General features: G+C 47.1%; 2 protein-coding genes across 13 annotated transcripts; one reads left to right on the forward strand and one right to left on the reverse strand.

The window, feature by feature from the left end:
• Positions 1-15,429: 15,429 nt before the first annotated feature.
• On the forward strand, positions 15,430-19,489 carry LOC125553279 (luc7-like protein 3). 10 transcript variants are annotated; one of them, XR_007304019.1, is made up of 7 exons: positions 15,430-15,800; positions 15,889-15,964; positions 16,106-16,306; positions 16,653-16,862; positions 16,961-17,324; positions 17,411-17,479; positions 19,074-19,489. XR_007304019.1 is itself a non-coding variant. In XM_048717097.1 (6 exons), exons 1-5 carry the CDS (start codon positions 15,589-15,591, stop codon positions 17,294-17,296), a joined length of 1,035 nt encoding a protein of 344 aa, XP_048573054.1. In that variant the 5' UTR covers positions 15,430-15,588; the 3' UTR covers positions 17,297-17,324; positions 19,074-19,489. The 10 variants fall into 10 exon arrangements, 4 of the variants coding, with proteins under 4 accessions (XP_048573054.1, XP_048573053.1, XP_048573052.1 ...); XR_007304018.1 differs by having other exon boundaries at positions 17,414-17,479; XR_007304017.1 differs by lacking the exon at positions 19,074-19,489 and adding an exon at positions 17,551-17,617.
• Positions 19,490-20,404: 915 nt separating this feature from the next.
• Positions 20,405-25,209, reverse strand: LOC125553276 (nucleolin-like). 3 transcript variants are annotated; one of them, XM_048717087.1, is made up of 14 exons: positions 24,924-25,209; positions 24,679-24,801; positions 24,458-24,586; positions 23,376-24,286; positions 23,156-23,245; positions 22,828-23,070; positions 22,160-22,384; positions 21,929-22,040; positions 21,667-21,843; positions 21,399-21,574; positions 21,164-21,311; positions 20,967-21,079; positions 20,793-20,875; positions 20,405-20,700 (listed from the first exon to the last, which is right to left on the reverse strand). In XM_048717087.1, exons 1-13 carry the CDS (start codon positions 25,027-25,029, stop codon positions 20,804-20,806), a joined length of 2,625 nt encoding a protein of 874 aa, XP_048573044.1. In that variant the 5' UTR covers positions 25,030-25,209; the 3' UTR covers positions 20,405-20,700; positions 20,793-20,803. The 3 variants fall into 3 exon arrangements, with proteins under 3 accessions (XP_048573044.1, XP_048573045.1, XP_048573043.1); XM_048717088.1 differs by having other exon boundaries at positions 20,774-20,875; XM_048717086.1 differs by having other exon boundaries at positions 20,405-20,875.
• Positions 25,210-27,197: the final 1,988 nt, after the last annotated feature.

Consider the following 27,197-nt stretch of genomic DNA (forward strand, 5'->3'; position numbering starts at 1 on the left):
AGGTCTGCCCAGGAGGATATGGAGTTGTCCGGCAAGTGCATGAGCTAGGACCTGACGTTGGGCTTGAGCACCAACGGGAAGTAGTTGGCAAGGATCTTGTCGTCTCGCCCCCCGGCAGCCTGCACCGCGATGGTGTAGATGCTGAGGAACTCCGATGGATGCGTCTTGCCATCGTACTTCTCGGGTACATCTGGTTTGAAGTTCTTCGTGCTGGGCCACTGGACTTGCGGCAGCTCACGGGTGAACGCAGGGCAACCTACCGCGTACGGCAAGTCGCCTGGTTCCCCTGGCGCATGCATGTCAACAGAGGGCCCAGCGCGCTGGTCTGATTGACGCCGCGCTTCTCTCCGGCGCTCGATGCGAGTACGAGCGTCTTCTTGTTGTCGTTCTTGAAGAACTTGGCGCTGATCGCGACGAGCTCGCGGATCTGACGACGCGGTGGAGTCGCTGTCGAGGTGGATCCGGCGAGTCGGCGATCTTGGCCTTCGGGGTGGGGAGTGCACAGATGTTGCACCCCCACCGGTCTTGTCGTCCCCGGCTCGTGCCTGACTGGCTTGCCGCGGCTGCGACGTGCTCGGCTGCCGTGGAGTGTCGCCGTTGGCGAAGCCGGTGAGACTCTGGATGGTGGCCCTCCAATCGTCGATCTTGTCCGCCGTTGGAGGGTAATCTAGGAGCAGTTGAGCTCGCGCCAAAGCTTCTGCTGCAGTGGCGGGTGGCGGTGGCGAACGGTGCGAGGAGTGGGATATGCTCGGACTTCTAACCACGTTAGAAGGAGCAATATCTCGTCCAAGCGACCGTGTCTCGCTCGCGCCAGCAGGTTGACGTGCGTGGTGGTCCTGAGCGCTCCGAGAGCCACCAGCTTGATCTTGGTCTAGCGAACGCATGGTACCGTGAGTACCATGACGCTGCCGGTCCCGCGCCTCCTGAGACGGGCGCGGTGCATGCACGGACGCAGAAGTCTTGGAGTGCGCCCGGTCGTTGTGGGAGCCGGCTACACCGCCGATGGGCAGCGCAGCCCTGTCCTTGGACCTGGCAGCACCGTGAGCTCTCTCGTCGACGCGCGTTCCTCCGTCGGCGCCTGCCCCATCAGCCGTTTGCTCCGGCGATGGTGGGTTCGGCGCGGACGGAGCAGCCGCCTCCGAAACCTTCTTCTTCGGCGGCATGTTGATGAGGGTGATGAAGATCTAGCTCGCGAGAACGCCGGATCTGGTTCACACAACCTCGACGCCCCCTACCTGGCGCGCCAAAGATGTCGAGGTACTGATCCACGGACACCTATGGGACCGGCGGACCGGGTCCCTTTCAGTTCGGCGGGGGCGGAGATTGTGCAAAGAGCAAATCGAGGCGATGCACGCGAGCGATTTACCCAGGTTCGGGCCGCACGGATGCGTAAAACCCTACTCCTGCTTTGTGGTTTGTATTGATTTCTTGCTCGGGAGCGCGGAGTGCTACAGTACGCACCAGCAGCTAGCGAGACCGAGCGTGAGTGTTCGAACCCCCCTCTATGTTGCACACGGGCCTCCTTTTATATGCTCAAGGGGTTACCGACAGGTGGCAATGAAGGTAAAGGGCAAAAATGGAAAGGTGCTGTGGTAGGCATAGCTACCTGCTACAATGTATCATACCTAACCCTGACGGCAGGGGACAAGAGCCTTAAATGCCTGTCTGTGTCGCCTAAACAGTGCGAAAAGGGACCGCCAGGGACGCCACCGTTCGCCACGATGGCGATCTTGTCAGCGCCGCTTGCCACCGCACGCCCCTAGCTGCACAGCCTTCCGCCACGTACGCCTGGAAGGGCCCCAGAGCGACACGTTGGTGGATGTGCTGGAGCGCGGGCTCGGAAAGGTGGCTTGCCGCGGCAAGCGCCTTGCCGCGGTCGTTGTCTTGTCGCGTCCGGGAGCTTGTCGCTCACCGGGCCTTGCCGGGGCGCGTGGCGCGCCGCGGCAAGTTCCTTGAAATGCCTTGGGTGGCCTTCCCGGCAAGCTCCTCTTGCCGGGGTCTTGGGATGCTTTTGCTAGCCTTCCCAACAAGCTCCTCTTGCCGGGGTCTTGTCTTCTTGGCTTGGACACTTTGTTCTTGAATGGCTCCAAAGGAACCACGGAGGACCTTGGCGGTCACCCAGCAAGCCTTGCCGCGGGATGCTGCGACTGCCCGTGCACAAGTTTGGGATACTAGGGTACCCCTTACTCTAGTACACCGACAATCTACTACTATTACTCCACACATCGACCACTATCCAGCATGCATCTAGAGTATTAAGTTAAAAAGAAGAGAGTAATGCTTTAAGTAAGATGACATGATGTAGAGTGATAAACTCATGCAATATGATATAAACCCCATCTTTTTATCCTCGATGGCAACAATACAATACGTGGTGTTTCCCTTTCTGTCACTGGGATCGAGCACCGCAAGATTGAACCCAAAGCTAAGCACTTCTCCCGTTGCAAGAAAGATCAATCTAGTAGGCCAAACCAAACTGATAATTCGAAGAGACTTGCAAAGATAAACCAATCATACATAAAAGAATTCAGAGGAGATTCAAATATTGTTCATAGATAAACTTGATCATAAACCCACAATTCATCGGATCTCGACAAACACACCGCAAAAGAATATTACATCGAATAGATCTCCAAGAAGATCGAGGAGGACTTTGTATTGAGATCCAAAGAGAGAGAGAAGAAGCCATCTAGCTAATAACTATGGACCCGAAGGTCTGAAGTAAACTACTCACACATCACCGGAGAGGCCATGGAGTTGATGTAGAGGCCCTCCGTGATCAATGCCCCCTCCGGCGGAGCTCTAGAAAAGGCCCCAAGATGGGATCTCTTGGGTACAGAAGGTTGCGGCGGTGGAATTAGGTTTTCATGGTGCTCCTAGATGTTTGGGGGTACGTGGATATATATAGGAGGAAGAAGTAGGTCGGTGGAGCAACGAGGGGCCCACAAGAGTGGAGGGCGCGCCCAGGGGGGTAGGCGCGCCCCCTGCCTCATGGCCTCCTCGATTGTTTCTTGACGCCCACTCCAAGTCTCCTGTATCACGTTTGTTGAGAAAATCACGTTCCCCAAGGTTTCATTTCGTTTGGACTCCGTTTGATATTCCTTTTCGGCGAAACTCTAAAATAGGCAAAAAAACAGCAATTTGGACTGGGCCTCCGGTTAGTAGGTTAGTCCCAAAAATGATATAAAAGTGTAAAATAAAGCCCATTAACATCCAAAATAGATAATATAATAGTATGGAGCAATCAAAAATTATAGATACGTTGGAGACGTATCACTTATATCTTTTGATCTAGATAATTTTGCTCTAGCGCTTCACTTATATCTTTTTAGAGCACGATGGTGGTTTTATTTTATAGAAATTATTGATCTCTCATGCTTCACTTATATTATTTTGAGAGTCTCATAGAACAGCATGATAATTTGCTTTGGCTATAAAATTAGTCCTAATATGATAGGCATCCAAGATGGGTATAATAAAAACTATCATAAAAGGTGCATTGAATACTATGAGAAGTTTGATACTTGATGATTGTTTTGAGATATGAAGATGGTGATATTAGAGTCATGCTAGTTGAGCAGTTGTGAATTTGAGAAATACTTGTGTTAAAGTTTTTGATTCCCGTAGCATGCACGTATGGTGAACCGTTATGTGACGAAGTCGGAGCATGATTTATTTATTGATTGTCTTCCTTATGAGTGGCGGTCAGGGATGAGCGATGGTCTTTTCCTACCAATCTATCCCTGTAGGAGCATGCGTGTAGTAATTTGTTTCGATAAATAATAGATTTTTGCAATAAGTATGTGAGTTCTTATGACTAATGTTGAGTCCATGGATTATACGCACTCTCACCCTTCCACCATTGCTAGTCTCTCTAGTACCGCGCAACTTACACCGGTACCATACACCCACCTTATACCTTCCTCAAAACAGCCACCATACCTACCTATTATGGCATTTCCATAGCCATTCCGAGATATATTGCCATGCAACTTACCACCGTTCCATTTATTATGACACGCTTCATCATTGTCATATTGCTTTGCATGATCATGTAGTTGACATTGTATTTGTGGCAAAGCCACGTTCATAATTCTTTCATACATGTAGCTCTTGATTCATTGCACATCTCGGTACACCGCCGGAGGCATTCACATAGTGACGGTGTCCTGGACTAGGGGGTACTCACCACGTCATCTCCCGATCTGTTAGATTGGGCCGAGGACCCCCATGGCCGTATACTCATGGGCCAGTTCGGACAGCTGCCGCATAGAAGGAAGATTCCACAAGACTTGGCGATCAAGGCAAGGACTCCTCCCCACCGGCGTATTCGGCTAGGACTCTTGTTATCCTAGGCCTCTGGTGCATTATATAAACCGGGGCCAGGCTAGTCGATAGACAACATACAGAACAACAATCATACCATAGGCTAGCTTCTAGGGTTTAGCCTCTCCGATCTCGTGGTAGAGCTACTCTTGTACTACCCATATCATCAATATTAATCAAGCAGGACGTAGGGTTTTACCTCCATCAAGAGGGCCCGAACCTGGGTAAAACTTCGTGTCCCTTGCCTCCTATTACCATCCGGCCTAGACGCACAGTTCGGGACCCCCTACCCAAGATCCGCCGGTTTTGACACTGACACATAGAGTCATATTTTGTTCTAGTATCGAGTTGTAATTTTTGAGTTGTAAGTAAATAAAAGTGTGATGATCATCATTATTAGAGCATTGTCCCAAGTGAGGAAAGGATGATGGAGACTATGATTCCCCCACAAGTCGGGATGAGACTCCAGACGAAAATAAAAAAAGGAATAAAGAGAAAGGACATAAAAAAGAGAAGGCCCAAAAAATGAGAGAAAAAGAGAGAAGGGACAATGCTACTATCCTTTTACCACACTTGTGCTTCAAAGTAGCACCATGATCTTCATGATAGAGAGTCTCCTATGTTGTCACTTTCATATACTAGTGGGAATTTTACATTATAGAACTTGGCTTGTATATTCCAATGATGGGCTTCCTCAAAATGCCCTAGGTCTTCGTGAGCAAGCGAGTTGGATGCACACCCACTTAGTTCTTTTGTTGAGCTTTCATACACTTATAGCTCTAGTGCATCCGTTGCATGGCAATCCCTACTCACTCACATTGATATCTATTGATGGGCATCTCCATAGCCCGTTGATATGCCTAGTTGATGTGAGACTATCTTCTCCTTTTGTCTTCTCCACAACCACCATTCTATTCCACCTATAGTGCTATATCCATGGCTCACGCTCATGTATTGCGTGAAGATTGAAAAAGTTTGAGGACACAAAAGTATGAAACAATTGCCTAGCTTGTCATCGGGGTTGTGAATACTTTGTGTGGTGAAGATGGAGCATAGCCAGACTATGGTTTTGTAGGGATAACTTTCTTTGGCCATGTTATTTTGAGAAGACATGATTGCTTTGTTAGTATGCTTGAAGTATTATTATTTTTATGTCAATATTAAACTTTTGTCTTGAATCTTTCGGATCTGAACATTCATGCCACAATAAAGAAAATTACATTGAGAATTATGCTAGGTAGCATTCCACATCAGAATTTTGTTTTTATCATTTACCTACTCGAGGATGAGCAGGAATTAAGCTTGGGGATGCTTGATACGTCTCCAACGTATCTATAATTTTTTATTGTTCCATGCTATTATATTATCTGTTTTGGATGTTTAATGGGCTTTAATTTACCTTTTTATATTATTTTTGGGACTAACCTACTAACAAAAGGCCCAGTGCAAATTGCTATTTTTTTGCCTATTTCAGTGTTTCGCAGAAAAGGAATATCAAACGGAATGAAACCTTCGGGAGAGTTATTTTTGGAACAAACGTGATCCAGGAGACTTGGAGTGGGTGTCAAGAAAGAAGCAAGGAGGCCACTAGGCAGGGAGGCACGCCCAGGGGGTAGGCGCGCCCCCACCCTCATGGGCCCCTCGCAGCTCCACCGACGTACTTCTTCCTCCTATATATACCCATATACCCTGAAAACATCTAGGAGCACCACGAAACCCTATTTCCACCGCCGCAACCTTCTATACCCGTGAGATCCCATCTTGGGGCCTTTTCCGGTTCTCTGTCGGAGGGGGAATCGATCACGGAGGGCTTCTACATCAACACCATAGCCTCTTCGATGATGTGTGAGTAGTCTACCACAGACCTTTGGGTCCATAGTTATTAGCTAGATGGCTTCTTCTCTCTCTTTGGATCTCAATACAAAGTTCTCCTCGATTCTCTTGGAGACCTATTTGATGTAATTCTTTTTGCGGTGTGTTTGTCGAGATCCGATGAATTGTGGGTTTATGATCAAGATTATCTATGAACAATATTTGATTCTTCTCTAAAATCTATTATGCATGATTTAAATATCTTTGCAAGTCTCTTCGAATTATCAGTTTGGTTTGCCTATTAGATTGATCATTCTTGCAATGGGAGAAGTGCTTAGCTTTGGGTTCAATCTTGCGGTGTCCTTTCCCAGTGACAGCAGGGGCAGCAAGGCACGTATTGTATTGTTGCCATCAAGGATAAAAATATGGGGTTTATATCATATTGCTTGAGTTTATCCCTCTACATCATGTCATCTTGCCTAATGCGTTACTCTGTTCTTATGAACTTAATACTCTAGATGCATGCTGGATAGCGGTCGATGTGTGGAGTAATAGTAGTAGATGCAGAATCGTTTCGGTCTACTTGTCGCGGACGTGATGCCTATATACATGATCATGCCTAGATATTCTCATAAGTATTCATTTTTTTATCAATTGCTCGACAGTAATTTGTTCACCCACCGTAGATTATGCTATCTTGAGAGAAGCCACTAGTGAAACCTATGGCCCCGGGTCTATATTCCATCATATTATTTTCATATCAATTTGCTATTTCTATTACCATTTATTTTGCAATGTTTATTTTCCAATCTATATCATAAAAATACCAAAAATATTTATCTTATTATCTCTATCAGATCTCACTTTCGTAAGTGACCGTGAAGGGATTGACAACCCCTTTATCGCATTGGTTGCGAGGTTCTTGTTTGTTTGTGCAGTACTAGGTGACTTGTGTGTTACCTCCTACTGGATTGATACCTTGGTTCTCAAAAACTGAGGGAAATACTTATGCTACTGTGCTGCATCACCCTTTCCTCTTCAAGGGAAAACCAACGCATGCTCAAGAGGTAGCAGGTACACCTTCTATCACAGATCCGAAGGCAGGATATTCGTTGCTAAGAATGGATCCTTTCTAGAGAAGGAGTTTCTCTCGAAAGAAGTGAGTGGGAGGAAAGTAGAACTTGATGAGGTAATTGTACCTTCTCCCTTATTGGAAAGTAGTTCATCACAGAAATCAGTTCCAGTGATTCCTACACCAATCAGTGAGGAAGCTAATGATGATGATCATGAAACTTCTGATCAAGTCACTACCAAACCTCGTAGGTCAACCAGAATAAGGTCCGCACCAGAGTGGTACGGTAATCCTGTTCTGGAGGTCATGTTACTTGGCCATGACGAACCTACGAACTATGAGGAAGAGATGATGAGCCTAGATTCCATAAAATGGCTTGAGGCCATGAAATCTGAGATGGGATCCATGCATGAGAACAAAGTATGGGCTTTGGTTGACTTTCCCAATGATCGGCAAGCAATAGAGAATAAATGGATCTTTAAGAAGAAGACTGACGCTGACGGTAATGTTACTGTCTACAAAGCTCGACTTGTTGTGAAAGGTTTTTGACAAGTTCAAGGAGTTGACTACGATGAGACCTTCTCACCCGTAGCGATGCTTAAGTCTGTCTGAATCATGTTAGCAATTGCCGCATCTTATGATTATGAAATTTGGCAAATGGATGTCAAAACTGCATTCCTTAATGGATATCTTAAAGAAGAGTTGTATATGATGCAACCAGAAGGTTTTGTCGATCCAAAAGGTGCTAACAAAGTGTGCAAGCTCCAGCGATCCATTTATGGACTGGTGCAAGCCTCTCGGGGTTGGAATATACGCTTTGATAGTGTGATCAAAGCATATGGTTTTATACAGACTTTTGGAGAAGCCTGCATTTACAAGAAAGTGAGTGGGAGCTCCGTAGCATTTCTAATATTATATGTGGATGACATATTGTTGATGAATAATACAGAATTTCTGGATAGCATAAAAGGATACTTGAATAAGAATTTTTCAATGAAAGACCTCGGTGAAGCTGCTTATATATTGGGCATCAAGATCTATAGAGATAGATCAAGACGCTTAATTGGACTTTCACAAAGCACATACCTTGATAAAGTTTTGAAGAAGTTCAAAATGGATTAGTCAAAGAAAGGGTTCTTGCCTGTGTTACAAGGTGTGAAGTTGAGTCAGACTCAATGCCCGACCACTGCAGAAGATAGAGAGAAAATGAAAGGCATTCCCTATGCCTCAGCCATAGGTTCTATCATGTATGCAATGTTGTGTACCAGACCTGATGTGTGCCTTGCTATAAGTTTAGCAGGGAGGTACCAAAGTAATCCAGGAGTGGATCACTGGACAGCGGTCAAGAACATCCTGAAATACCTAAAAAGGACTAAGGATATGTTTCCCGTTTATGGAGGTGACAAAGAGCTCGTCGTAAATGGTTACGTCGATGCAAGCTTTGACACTAATCCGGATGACTCTAAGTCACAAACCGGATACATATTTATATTGAATGGTGGAGCTGTCAGTTGGTGCAGTTCCAAGCAGAGCATCGTGGCAGGATCTATGTGTGAAGCGGAGTACATAGCTGCTTCGAAAGCAGCAAATGAAGGAGTCTGGATGAAGGAGTTCATATCCGATCTAGGTGTAATACCTAGTGCATCGGGTCCAATGGAAATCTTTTGTGACAATACTGGAGCAATTGCCTTGGCGAAGGAATCCAGATTTCACAAGAGAACCAAACACATCAAGAGACGCTTCAATTTCATCCGCAATCAAGTCAAGGAGGGAGACATAGAGATTTGCAAGATACATACGGATCTGAATGTTGCAGACCCATTGACTAAGCCTCTCTCACGAGCAAAACATGATCAGCACCAAAACTCCATGGGTGTTAGAATCATTACTATGTAATCAAGATTATTGACTCTAGTGCAAGTGGGAGACTGAAGGAAATATGCCCTAGAGGCAATAATACAGCTGTTATTTATATTTCCTTATATCATGATAAATATTTATTATTCATGCTAGAATTGTATTAACCGGAAACTTAGTAGATGTGTGAATACATAGATAAACAAAGTGTCCCTAATATTCCTCTACTAGACTAGCTCATTAATCAAAGATGGTTAAGTTTCCTAACCATAGATATGTGTTGTTATTTGATGAACGGGATCACATCATTAGAGAATGATGTGATAGACAAGACCCATCCATTAGCTTAGCATAATGATCGTCTAGTTTTATTGTTATTGCTTTCTCCATGACTTATACATGTTCCTTTGACTATGAGATTATGTAACTCCCGAATATCGGAGGGACACCTTGTGTGCTATCGAACGTCACAACGTAACTGGGTGATTATAAAGATGCTCTACAGGTGTCTCCGATGGTGTTTGTTGAGTTGGCATAGATCGAGATTAGGATTTGTCACTCCATGTATCGAAGAGGTATCTCTGGGCCCTCTCGGTAATGCACATCACTATAAGCCTTGCAAACAATGTGACTAATGAGTTAGTTACAGGATGATGCATTACGGAACAAGTAAAGAGACTTGCCGATGACGAGATTGAACTAGGTATGATGATACGACAATCAAATCTCGGGCAAGTAACATACCGATGACAAAGGGAACAACGTGTGTTGTTATGCGATTTGACCGATAAAAATCTTCGTAGAATATGTAGGAGCCAATATGAGCATCCAGGTTCTGCTATTGGTTATTGACCGGAGATGTGTCTCGGTCATGTATACATAATTCTCGAACCCGTAGGGTCCGCACGCTTAACGTTCGAGGACAATTTGTATTATGAGTTATGTGATTTGATGACCGAAGTTTGCTCAGAGTCCCGGATGAGATCACGGACATGACGAGGAGTCTTGAATTGGTCGAGAGGTAGAGATCAATATATTGGAAGGTTATATTCGGACACTGGAATGGTTCCGAAGTGTTTCGGGTATTTTCCGGAGTACCGGGAGGTTACCGGAACCCCCCGGGGAAGTAGTGGGCCTTAATGGGCTTTAGGGGAAAGGAGATAAGGGCCTCAAGGGGTGGCCGCGCCCCCCCCCCTCTCATGGCTGGTCCGAATTGGACTAGGAGGGGGCGGCGCCCCCCTCTTTCCTTCTCCCCTCTTCCTCCTTCCCTCCTTCTCCAGTTGGAATAGGAAAGGGGGGGCGAATCCTACTTGGACCGGGAGTCCAAGTAGGACTCCCCCCTATGGCGCGCCCCCCTTGGGCCGGCCTCCTCTTCCCCTTCCTTTATATACATGGGAGGGGGCACACCAAGTCTTCTCTTAGCCGTGTGTGGTGCCCCCTCCACAGTTACACACCTCGGTCATATCGTTGTAGTGCTTAGGCAAAGCCTTGCGCTGGTAACTTCATCATCACCGTCAACACGCCATCGTGCTGACGAAACTCTCCCTCGTCCTTAATTGGATCAAGAGCTCGAGGGACGTCATCCTGCTGAACGCGGAGGAGTCGTACATTCGGTGCTAGGATCGGTTGGACCGCGAAGACGTTCGACTACATCAACCGCGTTACTAAACACTTACACTTTCGGTATACGAGGGTACGTAGACACACTCTCCTAACCTAGACTACTGACCGGTGACGAGGCACCTGGATCCCTCTCCCAGTCCGAGTGGCACGCGGGGATGAGTGTTGTGGTCATCGCAGTCGCAAGAGGGAAAAGAGGAGTTATATGCATATGTCACTTAGAGATACTAAGTTCCCAGGGAATGCAGCCCTGGGAGAGCTCCTACATATTTTACTCGGAGTGGACCTGGTCTGTCATGGACAACACTTGCATACACCACAATATATTACAAATAAATATATTTTCCCCCTTCTGTTGCTCTACTCATTCTGTTGATTCCTCTCTTGCTTCATCCCAATCCTTCTAAAATAGAGCCTTTTGCAGCTTCTTGTTGTCATCTGCAGGCTTGTGAATCACAAGCCTTGCTTTTCCCAGTCACTCTTGATCGATACACCTCAAGTACCCACAGGAGTGAAATCCCTATAATTTTAAATGGCAAAAGCACATTCAGTCAAAATTTTAGACAATGCAAAATTTAGTGAAACCAAAAAAACCTAATTTAGTACCTCATATGGACAACTCTGAAATCGTTGGTCTGCATCAAAGCCTTCATTGCACATTCTAAGAACCGGCTTCATTTCGCACCCACACGATTCTACCCTAGCTATCATCTTGGGCAATTTCACATGACCCATTTTCACCCGCTTACATTTGGTGACTGGCATCAGCAAAAGCGGAAAGGCTCAAAATGAAGCATTGAGGTCATTCTCCATTTGCTAGCCATGTCACCATCGGTGCCGCTGGCTTGGTTGACGCCGCCATTCCTGTCACGGATCTCGCCACTCATAGGTGCACAATGAGAGCTTGCCATTGACGATGACCCAGTAGAGCGCCCCATCCTCTCCCCTCCGTCCATGGTGTGCACACGAGAAGTTGGTGTGCCATCGGGAGTTGGGCTAGGGATTTGGAGAAGGGGATTTGCGAACTGGGATAAAATAGAGAGGAGTGACATGGGTTAATTAGCATATATCTTAGGGGGCTTTCCGCATAAAAACACATGGGTTAATTAGCATATATCTTAGGAGGCTTTTCCCGGCATACGTGGCGTGTGGCTACTTTGGATATGATTTGGACCTTATTGAGTCCTTATTAAAAAATAATGTACCACTTTTATGGGTTTTTTTAGTTTAGGTATGATTTTAGTACCGCCACACAAGTTTTGGTACCCCGTGTGTAATTAACTCTAAAAAGTACATTCAGTACATGGGCCACCAACAATCTCTCTCTCTCTCTCTCATCGTTAGGACGAGCCATTGTTGCCGCACCTTTTATTGAAGCTGACCCGGCCTTGTTTATGACAACCGGTAAGTTTTTGCTTACCATCAAATCTCTCCGTTGCACCCATACGACACTCTCGCTTCCTGAAGGAGATGACACGAATCTACGTCGAAGCTTTGTTGATTCCGCCCCGGTGAACAAACTCAAGATTGAAGTTTGAAAGACCAACTCGAAGATGAAGCGTCATCTCCAACCCGAGCGTCACACCTTTAAGGAAAAAAATCCTAAGCTAAACTACTGGCCCGGAGACGAGGCGCCCGAATCCATCTCCTAGCCAGAGTGAGAGGCGGAAGGGGGGTCGGATCCATAGGCTCGTCGTTGAAGCATGGAGGGGATGAGAGCCCAGGCTGCCGCAGCCGTAAGAGGGGAATTATTACCAAGCTAAGAGGAGTTATATACATACATACTATATATATATAGACTAGAAGAACGCCCGTGCGTTGCAACGGGGCCACATTAACTTTAAGAGTTCAATATCAATTATGTTAATATTACATTTAATATTCTCATACATATTAAGTGACATTGACGACCTTTTTTACCATCAAATTCTCTCTCACACACACCCTCTCCCTCCCTCTTCCTCACTCTCTCTCCCCCCTCTCTCTCTTGCTAACACACACACATATCCATCTTATTGGATACAGGACCATAATCCATCTATTTCACAAGCACACGCGCTAGTGCATAATAATATGGATTATGTGTATTATATTTGCCACCACAACTGAGGGAATTAATTTCATGTAATCGGCCAGCCACAGCTCCATGACAAACAATACATCTAAATTCTCAGCGTTATTTTTATGTAACATTGGCGAGAGGTAAACGACGGTGATTGTTTCCTTTGTTTGGAGATTGATTACCATCCGTGAGTTAAGCTGGGTACTAAAGAAGAATCTGATTGTGATACGTGAATTGATTGTTGCCTTGTACGTTTGGTTTTGGTATTTGAAGATTGATTACCATCCGTTAGTTGGGTTACCAAAGAAGAAATCAATCACCATATGTAGAAAAAGGAACTACATTGCACATGCTTACACCTCATCTACTCGTGAGAATATATAGAATTGGAGCAAACAAAATAAGTGCAGACGAGAGATAAAACATCAATGAGGATCCCTAATGCCTTGACTAATATGTTGTCCTCCACCTTGAGAAACACCTACAAGAAATTGGGAGGTGGGAGGGATGACGAAAAAAAACCAGGGGAGGTGGGACGAAAATAAACCTGGAACGGAGACTACCAACTGAGACATTAGGAGTAGAGATCATTTAGTTGATAAAAATAAATAGAAAACGGTGTTAAAAGGAGAAACAGATTAGAATACATTGAAAAACCAAAAGGGCGATGTAAAAGGGGATTCGCCCTGCCCCCCGGGCCTTGCCACCGAACCGGCTCAGCTGTTGAGTCCACGCGCGGTCGTCTTCTCATGTTCCCCGAGCCGCGTCGCTACAGAGCCGGACTCCCGCCTGACCACCTCGCTGGCATCGAAAGGGAATGGATAAGGGTGACGCCATGCCTTCCCTGCCCCCATGGCCTCACTCCTCCTCGACGCCCCCTCCCGAATCCACTTCTCCTCCTCGCTCGCTCGATCCCGTCGATCTGGACGAAGTCAGACGCCATGGCCACCATGACCAACCCCGTCCACACGGCCACTGCCCTCCCTGCGGGCTAGGAGCTTGTCGAGGAGCTCCGAACGCCTTCGCTACTTCGTCTGCGCCAACGAGATCATGTCCATCACCCCTGCATCGACGTCGCTGCCGTCTTCCTCAACCTTGGGCCACCGCGACATTGCCGTTCGATCCGCGCCGCGCCCGAGCTCCCATGTCTTCCCCTAGGGCGCCATTGACACCGCCATGATCTCCTCTTGCCTTTCCCCTGTTTCCCCTCACGTTTGCTCTCGTTAGGTATTTCGCCGTGGCCAAGAACCGCCGTCCGCCATGGCCATTGCAGGGGTAGCCACCGAGCTCCTCGGATTGACCCCGTGGCACATGCCCGCTCCTATGCACGCCCATGCCCGAGCCTGCCGCTCTTCTTCCGCGCCCGCGGGGCCACTCCCTTTCCATGCCCACGCCCGTGCTACACCGCGTCGGTCGCGCCCGCCGTTGCCGTCGCGCTCGCCGCAGCCACCGCACCATTGTGCCTGGCGCGACACACACCCTGACCGCGCGCCACACTCTCGCTGGCTGCACTCGCCCCGTCTGCTGCCGCCTATCCCTTCGCTTGCCCCGCTGTCGCGCCCCTGCCTCGCGTCGCCTCCAGTCGTGGCCATCTCCTACCGGCCGCCCCCTCAGCCACGTCAGCCGCATCTCTGCCCTTCACCGTCGGCCGCTCGCCTCGCCTGTTGCGTGCTGCTTCCTGCTGCTATGCGCTGCTCTACCGCTGGTACGCTGCTGCGCCATGCCCTCGACACCGCCGTGGACAAATGTGGTGGAGGGATTGTTAATGGAGTACGAGAAGGAGGTGGCGGAGAAGGTGTGGAGAGGCGGGAGGTCTGGGGTGGTGTCACCTGGCTGTGGTGGAGGTGTTTATGCAAGAAGGAGTCGGAGTGGAAGGAGAGGTCACAATTGAAAAGAATCGCAAAAAAATCATAACCCGGAGATCTCATTCCAAAAAAGTGCTAATATCGATGGAGGGGTGATTTCCTTCAGCAAGTGGAAAAGATAGGAAATATTGGTTGTTATCAAGGAAATGTAAAAATTTAGGAAAGTTAGGATTTTTGAACTGATTTCTATGCAAATGGGGTTTTATTGTTTGGTAACGTGATATCAGTACCTGCCCGTTTGTGACGTGTCTGATTAGGAAAGTTTGCAAATGTTAAGAAACTATTTATTGGAAGGAAAGTTGTGACGTGTCTGTTATTTGTTTCATAAAACAAATTTCACTAATAAGAGAAATCGATTGATTTAGATAAGTTAAGAAAGTTAGATTAAAATGTATTATTTGTTTTTTGAAAATCTGTATTTGTTTCCTAAAACAAATTGAACCAATAAAAGGAATCGATTGATTTGCATAATTTAAGAAAGTTAGATCCGTGATTTGTTATACGTTAGGAAAGTGCTGGTTGTAATAAAGAGTGAAGAGAAAAATAAACCGATGGACCAGGGTGGGAGGGGTGGTGGGAGGAGAGACGGAAAAAAAAATTACAGAGAAAATAAACCGCGGAGACTATTCACCAACTCGTCTATTAGGAGTAGATAGAGATAACTAAAACCAGATGAAAATCCTATAGTAGAAGAGTTGGAGTAATAAATACAACAACAAATTGGGTAATTGGACTTGGAACCTGAAATTTCATTGAGATTTGGGCCCAAATAACAATTATCCAAGAAATCCAATGGCCGGCCTGCACTTTTCTCTCTCTCTCTGGTGTATTTCTTCCTCTGGCTCTCGTGCCTTCCCCAGACATCTCACACCGCCGCCGCCGCCGAGGGTTAGGGTTTGTGGCCGGAGATCCCTCGATTGGATTGGAGCGGCCGGCGCGGCGTGGTCGAATCGAATCGAAGAGAAGCGATAGAGATGGACGCGCAGCGTGCTCTGCTGGACGCGCTGATGGGGTCGTCGCGGGACCTGACGGAGGAGGAGAAGAAGGAGCACCGGGAGGTGGCGTGGGACGACCCCGACGTGTGCGCCCCCTACATGGCCCGCTTCTGCCCCCACGACCTCTTCATCAACACCAAGAGCAACCTCGGAGTATGCCCAAAGATCCACGACCCGGCCCTAAAGCAAAGGTTTTTATCTAGATTTCTTCCGATTCATCTTCATCCCCCCGCTAACAAAATCCTAATCCTAACCAAATCGATGAATGTTTGTATGCAGCTTCGAGTCCTCCCCCCGCTACGCCGCCGTCCTCCCCAAATTCGAGGCTGACCTCGCCCACCGCTGCGAGAGGCTGGTCTGTTTCCTTCTTCCTCTTCCTCTTGCTCTTCCCCCCGCACGCACACACAGATTTTGCATCTACATATGTTTTGTGGTTGAATTATCTATCCAGATTCCAACATATATCTCTTTCTTTCTGCTGCTGCTGCTGCTGCAGGTCCAGGACCTGGATAAGAAGATCAGGCGCGGCCGCGACAGGCTTGCGCAGGACGTCGTGGAGGTGCCGCCCCCCGCCGCCCATGCCGAGAAGGTCGAGCAGCTCGCCATTCTCGAAGACAAGATCAAGAAGCTGCTCGAGCAGATTGAGCAGCTCGGCGACACCGGCAAGATCGACGAGGCCACTGCGCTCATGAGGAAGGTACTGCACAGACCCTCTGGCCTTCTCTTTGTGTTTACTAATCTTACTTAGGGTCTGTTTGGATTGGATTCAAGCCTGGGGCTGCCCTACCAATTAATTAATTGGCGTTGGCGTGCTTTCGATACTAGACACCAAAAAGTCGGATCCACGCCAATTTTTTGGCAGCCTTTGTACATCCGCGGGTTGCAGAATCGCTGGCGGTGAAAACCTACGCCAAATTATTCGCGTGGCCAACTTTGGCAAGGCTAGCACGGACAGTGAATGGAACATCGTCTTACTGATTATTACTAGCCATTGGCGATAATTACATGATGCCTCAGCCAAAGCTTCTGTTCCTGGCTTGCAGGTGGATATTCTCAACCTCGAGAAGTCGGCTCTCACCCACCAGATAGAGACCAAGCTCTCCATGGTCCCGCAAGAGAAGAAGATGGAGCTCTGTGAGCAGTGCGGCTCCTTTCTCGTCACCAACGACGTCCTTGAGAGGACGCAGTCCCATGTCACCGGCAAACAGCACATTGGTTATGGTCTGGTCAGGGAATTCCTCGCCGAATACAAGGTCAGTTGTAACTAGTGGTTGCGCCAAAACAGAACAATGTTTTCTTTTTTGTTTGGTTCATCACGCACACCAAGTTCTGATGATAGTTGCTTTTTCAGGCTGCGAAAGAAGCGGAGAAGCTTGCAAGGGAGAAGGAAGCAGAGGAGCGTCAGAACCGGGAGAGAGGATACCATAACAGAGGCCACCGCGACGACTATAGGGAGAGATCCAGGGAGCATGACCGTGACCGCTACTATGAGCGAGGAAGCCGTGACAGAGAGAGGCCCTATGAGCAGGGAGGTAGAGGGTCAGACTATAGAGGCGGTTCCTATAACAGCCGCAGGGATTCTGAAAGGGCGAGGCCCAGAGATAGGAACGGTGGTGATTTTTCAAGAAGAGGAGACCCGGGGAGGGTGAGGAGCAGGTCCCGGTCTCCAGGCAGGCATGGTTATTAATCATTTCAAGTTATATGAGACTCATGAGGTAGACCATTATGCTCCTTTGCTTATTCATTCAGTCACAATGTCTGAGTGTTGTCATGATTAAATTTAAACCTTACTCTGCTCTAGCAGCTCTTTGTTGAAACCATACCCCTATGGTCTTCCTTTTATTATAGAGAGGATAAAAAACAGAGGAAGGTACCATCTGTTTCTTGGCAATATTTCTGTGTTTATTACATCTTACGTGCACTCTGAGATTGTGTTTCCAGTCTAGGAACTGAGAAAATGTTGTTTGATATGATAAGAGCTGAAAGCCGTATGATGATACTATCATCCTATCCTATCCTAGGCAGGTATTCCGTAACCTCTGTCTGTCTTACATGTTAAAATGATTGATTGATTGATGACATACAAGGTTTGGTTAGGACCTGGAAGAAACACTAGACAGGTAACCTCCATCTTATACATGTTAAAATGATTGATGATATATACAAGGTTGGGTCGGACCGGACCTGGAAGAAACAGTAGGAAGGTAACCCGTAACCTCCATCTTATACTACATGTTAAAATGGTTGATGATACGACCTGGGAGAACAGTAGGAAGGTAACCCGTAACCTCCATCTTATACTACATGTTAAAATGGTTGATGATACGACCTGGGAGAACAGTAGGAAGGTAACCCGTAACCTCCATCTTATACTACATGTTAAAATGGTTGATGATATATACAAGGCTGATTCGGACCGGACCTGGAAGAAACAGTAGGAAGGTAATCCGTCACCTCTGTCTTGCATGTTAAAATGGTTGATGATACGACCTGGAAGAACAGTAAGCAGGTAACCCGTAACCTGTCTTGCATGCTGAATTGATGACGTATGGAAGGTTGGGTGGGACCTGGAAAATTCAGGTAACATTATAGTAGAGCGGTTTCTGAATGCCTAGTCTTGTACGTACAAGATTTAATTTGCACTGCCAGTACAGATTTTGTGTACTGCGCCAGGCATTTCTTCTTGACAGATTTTAAGAAATGACATTGACTAGTATCTGCAGTAGGTGTATGGTACAATCGTTAAACACGAGGATTATTAGGTGTGATATGATGAAAATTACTATCGTACAGGGTTGGGTAGGACCTGGAAGAAACAGTAGGCAGGTAACCCGTAACCTCTGTCTTGCATGTTAAACTGATGATGATATATGCAAGGTTGGTTTGTTCAGGACCTGGAAAATTCAGGTTAACATTATAGGGTATATGCAAGGTTTCTGAAGGCCCAGTCTTGTACAAGATTTAATTTGCACCGCCAGGCATTTCTTGTCGACAGATTTTAAGAGATGACATTGACTAGTATCTGCAGTAGGTGTATCGTACAATTGTTAAAACATGAGGATGGCCGACATTGGGATTTCTTTCAGTCTAGGAACTGAAAAATTGTTGTGCGATAGAGCTGAACGTCTTGAGATGATGATAGCACTATCATATCATCCTAGTAGGCAGTGCAGTGCAGGTAACACGTAACCTCTGTCTGTCTTGCATGTTTAATAATTGAAATTGACATAGATACATGGCTGGGTAAGGAGGGGACCTGGAAGAGTGATTTTTTGGCAGAAGAACAAGAGGTAACAACAACATTTTTGGATATACCCAGCCAATTTGCATGGCCGATACAATACAGATCTTGTGTGTTTTCTTCTTCTTGTTGTTGTTTATCAAGAGACGAGCATGGTCTATCTTATCTTGTGATATATGATGGTCATTAGTAGTATTCATCATCAATCAATCTTTAAATACAGGATTGGATGGTCAACTTGGGACTTGTTTGGTACATCAACCAGAAGAATGAATTCCAGTGTGTTGTTGGCCGGTGCATGCCACGGAGATGAATGTTAGATTTCAATTACAGAATCACCCTTTTGGGCGTCGCTCGATGGTTGAGAGTTGAATTTGAGCTTTGAGCGGACTTGAAACGTTTTGTTCCAACCACCTGATGCAAATTTTCTGGCTGTATTTGGTTCAAATATGAAATGCAGATCGGTACCTTTGCACTTGTTTCTACCACACCTTTTGTTCCAACCAACGAATACCTGCCCTGGGTGTGAAATATAATTTGGTCATATGGTTTTTTAGGTCCTAGATCTGACTATCCAAACATGTATTGTGAGCCATAAAAATTATGTCTCTTGATTCATTATCAAATGAGATTGAAACATACTCCCTCCGTCCCAAAATGAGAGTGCAAAATTGAGATAGTTATTTTGAAATGGAGGGAGTGATTTTTATGGCATATTAATTATGCATGCTCGACTAGTTAAATCGATGACCTAAATTTTCATGCCAGACTTATTCGCATCAAGAGGGAGTAAGCAATTATAATTATCATCACATTCAAAACATGTGTGCACGGAGTTTCAAAAAACAAAAAAAACATCTGGGAATGTATCTAAAAACACAAGAGTGGTCAAATGTACAAACAAAACATCCATCTTCAAATGCTGCTATGCATACACCAAGAATGCCTTCATCGCCCCAAGAATGCAGCACGCCGCCTCTAGACGAACATGCTGGAGGGCTTTTCTTACCTGCCTCATGAAGATGCTCCAGTAATTTTCGCACGTTAGCAAATTACCAAGACAAGGAAATCAAGTTAGGGGCCAAAATCAGTCACTGATTCCTACTCCTTGACGTACCAGAAACACCAAAGCCTAAAAGTTTCCGTATGCAACCATCAACAACCCAAAATCCAACTCATAATTGAACCAACCAGAACCAATCTCTTATATAACACCAAAACAACTTGTTGATCCATGCTGAAATTCTGTCATCATGTCCCCCAATGAGCACCTCATAAATATGACCAAATTTGGACCCAAGTGCTAAAATAGCCAGCCAATGAACCTCGACAAAACAAGTCTACTTGACCAACTCCAACAATTGTGACACCATAAACTGCAGCCTCATGTGAATGCTAGTTACTGCATGCATCATCCATCCACTATATAATCACAACATGTACACCAAATATCCCCAAGACAAGAATCAAATATCTTACCAAACAACAGTCTCATATCCCCATTGACCTCAAGACCAACATCAACAATCTCAGGCAATTCTCCGCAAAGCCACATAAACTGTCTAAAATCCATAATCCATAATGTTATCTAATCAAATACAGAGAGGTCGGTCCATGTCATGCCTCTAGTTCTATAACATCATCCACCAATATCCTCACAACAGATTCATGACCCCAAACATGTCCTTTAACAAGGACAGTTAATTATTGGTCTGCGACAACGAACGGTACTTTGAAAGATAACTAACAACCAACTGACTTGCGAGTACTAGTAGCTAAATAAGCGGCAATATGTTTCTCACTAGTCACTACCAAACCAAACACTAGTGTCACACGGCACCACCTGATGTCTGCATGTAAACCGATGTTAGTGCCGCATGATCATTGCAAATATCAAACAAGACCAGTAAGAGAAAGTCACACCAGCTGACAAGAGACATACTGTGATACCACCTAGTGGTGGTAATAACCGCCTCCAGAATGCCCGCCTCTATGGTGTGGTTGGAATGCACCCCTACCATATTGCTGCATTACATGGTAGACAAAAGCAAAGGCCAGAAAATTAGACAAATAGACAGATGGATAACCAAACTTCACCAAGGTATATTATACTTACAGCTGGGGCAGGGGGAGGGGCATGGGCATGGGCATGGGCAGGGGGCGGGGCATGACCAGGAGCAGGGCCATAGTGATGATCACGTGAATAACCACCCCTCGTCCCAAAAGAGTCTGCAATGGCAATATACAATGAGAAACTATCACAAAATAAGATCAAAGGGGCATAGCAAAATGGTTACAGCATAGGATTACAACCTCTGTGGCGGTCACCTCCAGGAAATGGTGGCTGGTCATAATGACCAAAACGGTTCCCTCCAGGAAATGGTGGCTGCTCGTAATGGTCAAAGCGAGGGCGCACACGAGGAGGACCACCATGCTCAAAGTATCCAGGAGGACCGGGTTCCTATCATATAAAAAGTAAGTTCAGTGCAGATGGTACAGAGAATTAATTACTTAGCACTTAACATAGCAATACAATATTGTAACAAACCATGTGAGAATATGGCCTCTTAGCACCATGCCGAACATCTTCATAGAGATATGGGTTTTCACCAAAGGGTCTACCAAAATCACCCTCGGGCTCAAATGTTGGCCCTCTAGGTGGATGATGATATCCTCTCCCCTGTCCTCTATCAAACAAATCATGCTGCCTTCCTGAGGAACCCCCTGCGAAGCCGAATATTAGTCAGCAGTGTAAAAATGAGCTCAAAAGGTTGAAGCAGTAAATTTGTGTTTCTGAATCGCAATAGGAAGCCCACCTTGAAAGGCAGGAGGAGCCTGCCTGGCTCGGAAATCAGAGGGCGAAGCTTCAAAACTGTTGTTACTGTATGCAGAATTAAATCTCCCACCACGAACAGGAGTGTGATTATTGAAACCCCTATCACCATGGAAACCTTCCCGGCGAGGGGCAGCTCTTCCCCTATTAAAACCTCTACCTGCACAGCCATAGAAGTCAACAAACAAATCCTCATATAACAACACAAGCAGTAGAGGAATTCGGGAGGGAGCACAGTTACTTACCAGGCCTGTTAAAACCAGATCCAGGATGTCCAATTCGAAACCCGCCACTCATTTCACCTTTCACAGCCTGACTTTTAGGTAGAGGGTTTGAAAGTCTAACCCTTACTTTTAGCTAAGTTAAAAAAACACCAAAATTATCTATCACTTATAAGCATCTACACAAGGACATGTGAGCACATTGTTTGGTATACATGAAAACAAAGACGGTACCATTCCAAACCAGAAAAATACCTTTGCTTTTCCAACATCACCCAGCTCGGTGTTGTTGGTGGCTTCAATACAAGCAAGAGCCTCCTCATGGGTTGAGAAGTTGACAAATCCAAAATCGTTTCTTTTAGCACTAGACATATTGCGAGCAAGCACAACTCGTTCTATCAAACCATAAGCTTTGAATCGGTTTTTAACACGCTCTTCATCCCAGTATGGTGGAAGCCCATCAATAAAAACTGATTTGACCTGCAGCATGAAAAAGTAGTCAACGACATGACAAATCATAGACTTGCAATGGTTGGACATGAAAACCAAATAATTGAGAACATTCCAAATGTGCAAATAGGATTTTGTTTTTGTTTTTTTTCCACCACAATACCCATATGTAACAAAGTGAGGACACCAAGAAAAGTGTATAATGCACAAATATATGTGGTAATCATATGGTCATAGAAGACATCTCATCTCAGTCTGATGTAAAATTTAAATTATCTAAATTGTAGTAACAAGCAGCCAAATATGAGCATCATTGCAAACCATAACTCCTGGATAAATCATAAACTACAAATAGCTAACCAATAGTTAGTATTAAAACTATTACTGCAAGTACAACGGCATCTTTCTACTTATGTCATTTAATTCACTAACACCATCAATAAAAAAAGTAGATAGTAAAAGTAGTTAAGCACCTGAGCCATAACTTCTGCATCTGCTTCTTTTATTGGCTCTGCAAAAGCAACTTTTGCAGTTCTCTCAGGATGACCAAACAGAGCATCTGGTTGCTGCAGCCTCTTGAATGCAAGCATCGCATCCGCGTGGCAAGAAAACTCGAGAAATGCAAAACCACGGCTCTGGCCTTCGTTTTGAGTATCAGGAACAAGAGTTAAGCTTTGAACTCCTTCAACTCCATAGTCAAGCAGCCTCTTCTTAATCTGAAAAAGAAAGGCGCAGAATTAGCAAAATTTACTTATTAACAGGCAAGCTCGTGATTGCGCATATTATTTAAGGAAAACTTACAGCTTCCTTTGTCCATGTATTGCAAATATTGCCCAAGAAGAGTGTGTCGTTGTCCTCGCTAGCGGCAACGGCACAACGTTTGCCATGTATCTGCAGCAGAAGAAAAAATAAATTAAACATGTGTCACACATCCCACAAACAATCGGACATCGCATCACAGAACACTGTATCTTAACATTTGTTTTTCAAAGTAATAGTGTCAGGGGAGCTGAGGTATTACCATAGGATTCTTCACCTCAGCAAGCGCGCGAGCCACCTGGTGTTTGTTTGCAAACCTGACGAACGCAAAGCCCTTGTTCTTGTTGGTGGAGAGATCCTTGTGGAGACGGACCTCCACAACATGACCGACGTGCGCAAACACCTTCCTAATATCCTCCTCGACGGCTTCACGGTCCAGCCCTCCCACAAAGATCTCTAGCTCCTTTTTGCGCTGCCTGTTCTTGGCCATGTCTGACATAACCTTGCGCTCGTCCTCTTGCTGTTTGACCTCACCTGCAGCCTGGCCGTGCTCCTCCGACGCCCTAGCACGGTGCTCTTCCTGTTTGCTCTCAGCTGCAGCCTGCCCGTCGTCGTCGTCCTCCGTGGCCTTAGCAAGGTCGTCTCCTTGTTTGATCTCAGATGCGGCCTGCCCTTCACCCACGGAGACAGAGTCGTCGAAGATGACCTCTTGAGGATCCTCCTCCTCCTCTTCCTGCTGAGCATCCATCTGTTGTTGGTGGAGTGGGTGCTTATTTTCTGAATTATCATCATGAGTTGCAGCAAGCATTTGTCCCTGGTGGAGTGGGTTAGGTTGGCTGTCTTGCTTATTTTGTGCATCATGAGTTGCAGCAGTCTTTACCGCTACATCATCGTCATCGGCTTTTCCACCCTCCTGCTCTATCACCTCCGCTTCTTTGCTCTGTACCGCTTGCTTGTTCGCATCGGGCGCTGCATCCTCCTGGTTATTATTTCCTTGCGCTTCTTCTTGCTCTACGGACAACAACATATCATGAGGCTCTCCAGCCTCCACCTCCATTTTCTGCTGCTGCTCATCATCATTGGTAGGAGACGGCACGTCGGCCTCACTCGGCTCATCGACTGTGATTGAGGTTGGCTCCTCCTCCTTGATGTGCTGGTGGACTGTGGTTGAGCCTTGATGGCATCATGACATGACATGACATTCCATTATCCATTACAATACAAGGTCGAATGGGGGAGTATGTACAGTAGTGGAAAGGAAAGGAAACATCTTCTCTCTCTCTCTATATATATATAGATATAGATATAGAGTAAGATTAGAGTTAGAGTAGGTAGTGTACTTACTATATATGTCTGGCGAGGAGGCGCAGTGTTGAGGGGATGCCTCTGTCGAGTCAGAGATCTCAATCGTCTCCCGCCCCGCAAAAGCAGAGGCAGAGGCAGAGGCAGAGGCAGAGGCAGAGGCGGCGGCATCTGGAAAGAAGAAGAGGAGACGGGCAGTGAGAAGGAAAGTCGAAAACTTTTTATTTAGGTAGGGCGGAGGAAAGAGGAACAAGGGCAACTACCTTGGGTGTTGTGGGTGAGCTGCTCCTGCTCCTGTTCGTGCTCCTGATCCTGCTCCTGCTCCTGCTCCTGCTCCTGCTCGTGCTCCTGCTGGGCGGCGTCGGGAGCCTCCTCCGGCGCGGGTTCTGCGGGCGGGCGGGCGGGCGGGAGCAAGCAAGCAAGGAAGGGGATTGCTTGGTTAGACAGCGAGAAACAGAGACAGAGAGAGCGCGCGCGCCCACCAGAGAGGAGGGAAGAAAGGAAGCACCTGCGGCGGGAGGCGGCGGGGTCTTGGCCGCTCGTCCGCGCCCACGGCCGCGGCCGCGTCCCCGGGCCCGTCCTCGTCCTCGGCCGCGACCGGCCGCCGGCGCCATGCTTCTTGGGTGATGAAGGAGTGGAGTTGGGGGTTTGGTTAGGGTTGGGAGTTGGGACAGACAGATTTGGGTGGGGAGGGGAGCAAATCTGATGAAGGAAGGAGTTTCGAGTTGGGGATTTCTTTCCTTCCTTGCTTGCTTCTTCTCTTTTTCCACCTCCCCCACCCCACCTACATTCTTTCTATTCTAAATTTCTAAATGAAAGAGATGGAGATGGATGGGTGAGGTGGCGCCACACACACAGACCCTTAACCCTTTTCTTTCCTTCTCCCCTTTCTTCATCTTCAACTTCCTTCTTAAATAATAAAAAATGGCTACATGTGGTGCCGCCGTCGCATCCTAGTCCTATGTGGTGCCGCCGTCCTTACTGCCCTACGGGGCTACACCTCCTATGCCTCCCGGTGCCCCGACTGGTTCGGGTCATGGTTCAGCTGCCCCCAGCGCCCATCCTTCGTCACCATATGATAGCGCGCCTCTGGCAATCGCCCCTCACCCGGAGACGGATCCTTTGACGGGTTGCTACGCACCACCGGCACAGGCTCATGCGGATCATACGGCGGCGCCGTCGTCGTTTTACTTCTCGCACCTCCTTCCAGTGAAGCTTACGCCGAATAATTACTTGTCATGGCGGGCTCAGGTGCTACCTCTCCTCCGAAGCCGCTACCTGGAGGGATACGTTGATGGCTCCAACCCTTGTCCGCCGCCGTATCATCCGGCGTATCACATGTGGGTGGCCCAGGATCAGGCAATCCTCTCCGCTATCCAGTCATCGCTCACTCCGAGCGTGTTGTTGCTGGTCATCTTCGCCGCGACGTCTCGGGATGCCTGGTCGGCGCTTCACAGCAGCTTCGCCTCACAATCTATGACGAGTGCTCATGCTATACGCACCGAGTTGGGGAAGACTAAACTCGGCGGCCTAACCATCACTGAGTACTTCACCAAGATGCCCGGTCTCGCTGACACCTTGGCCTCGATCGGCCAACCGCTTGGAGATGAGGAATTCAGCACCCACGTGCTCAATGACCTTGATGATGATTATGACAATCTCATCGAGAATATCCATGGTCGTGAGGCTCCACTTCCGCCACGAGAGCTCTATACGCGTCTTATTGGTCGTGAACAGCGCATCAAAGCGCGTCGTGCCTCTCCGAGCTTCGTCTCTGCCAATGCCGCGACCCGCGGTAAGCCACAGAAGCCGTCGCCACTTGGTGGGAAGCCGGCCTCATCCCCGCAGGCTCCGCGGGGCGCTGCGCCATCCATCACTGGCGGTGCCAGGCCGGTGGCTTGTTATCCCTGTTGCGGTGCTCAGCAGGCCTGTCAGCTGTGTGGCATTGAGCGCCACATCGCCTCCCATTGTCATCGATGCTACAAGCAAGATTTCCTCGGCCTGGGCAATAATGGCAAAGGGAATGAAAAATAGGCTGTTGCGGTGGCAAGTCATGAACATGGGCGCACTCCGTCCTACTCCATTGATCCTACATGGTATATGGACACGGGAGCCACGAACCACCTCACCAACAAGATGGCCAAGCTCTCCACTCAGGAACCATATCGCGGTCATGATCAGGTGCACACCGCCAATGGAGCAGGTATGCGCATCTTCCATGTTGCCCAGGCCTCACTTCTTGCACACAACTTTCGAAAACAACATCTTTCCAATATTCTTCGAGTTCCCACTGCTACACGTAGTTAGTTGTCTGTCCCTCAACTTACTCGTGATAATAATGTCCTTGCTGAGTTTCACCCTTTTCGTTTCTTTATCAAGGATCGGGACACGAGGGCCGTTCTGCTTAGTGGCCGTCTTCGCCATGGTTTATATGCACTTGACGCGCCGCCCACATCTCCTATGCAGTCTTCTCCTCAGGCGTTCAGCGGTGTTCGTGTGTCACCTACACATTGGCATGCACGCCTTGGTCACCCTGCTGCTCCTATAGTTTGTCATGTGCTACATCGTCATGAACTACTAGTTGTGTCCAATAAAACTGCTGAAACTATTTGTGATGCCTGTCAGCAGGCAAGAGTCATCAACTTCCGTTTTCAGAGTCTAGTCGTGTTGTGGAACATCCTCTTTAGCTTGTGTTTTCTGATGTATGGGGTCATGCCCAAACGTCTGTTAATGGCCACAATTATTATGTCAGTTTCATTGATGCTTATAGCCGGTTCACTTG

This window comes from Triticum urartu, chromosome 4, assembly GCF_003073215.2.
Source record: "Triticum urartu cultivar G1812 chromosome 4, Tu2.1, whole genome shotgun sequence".
Lineage (NCBI taxonomy): Eukaryota > Viridiplantae > Streptophyta > Magnoliopsida > Poales > Poaceae > Triticum > Triticum urartu.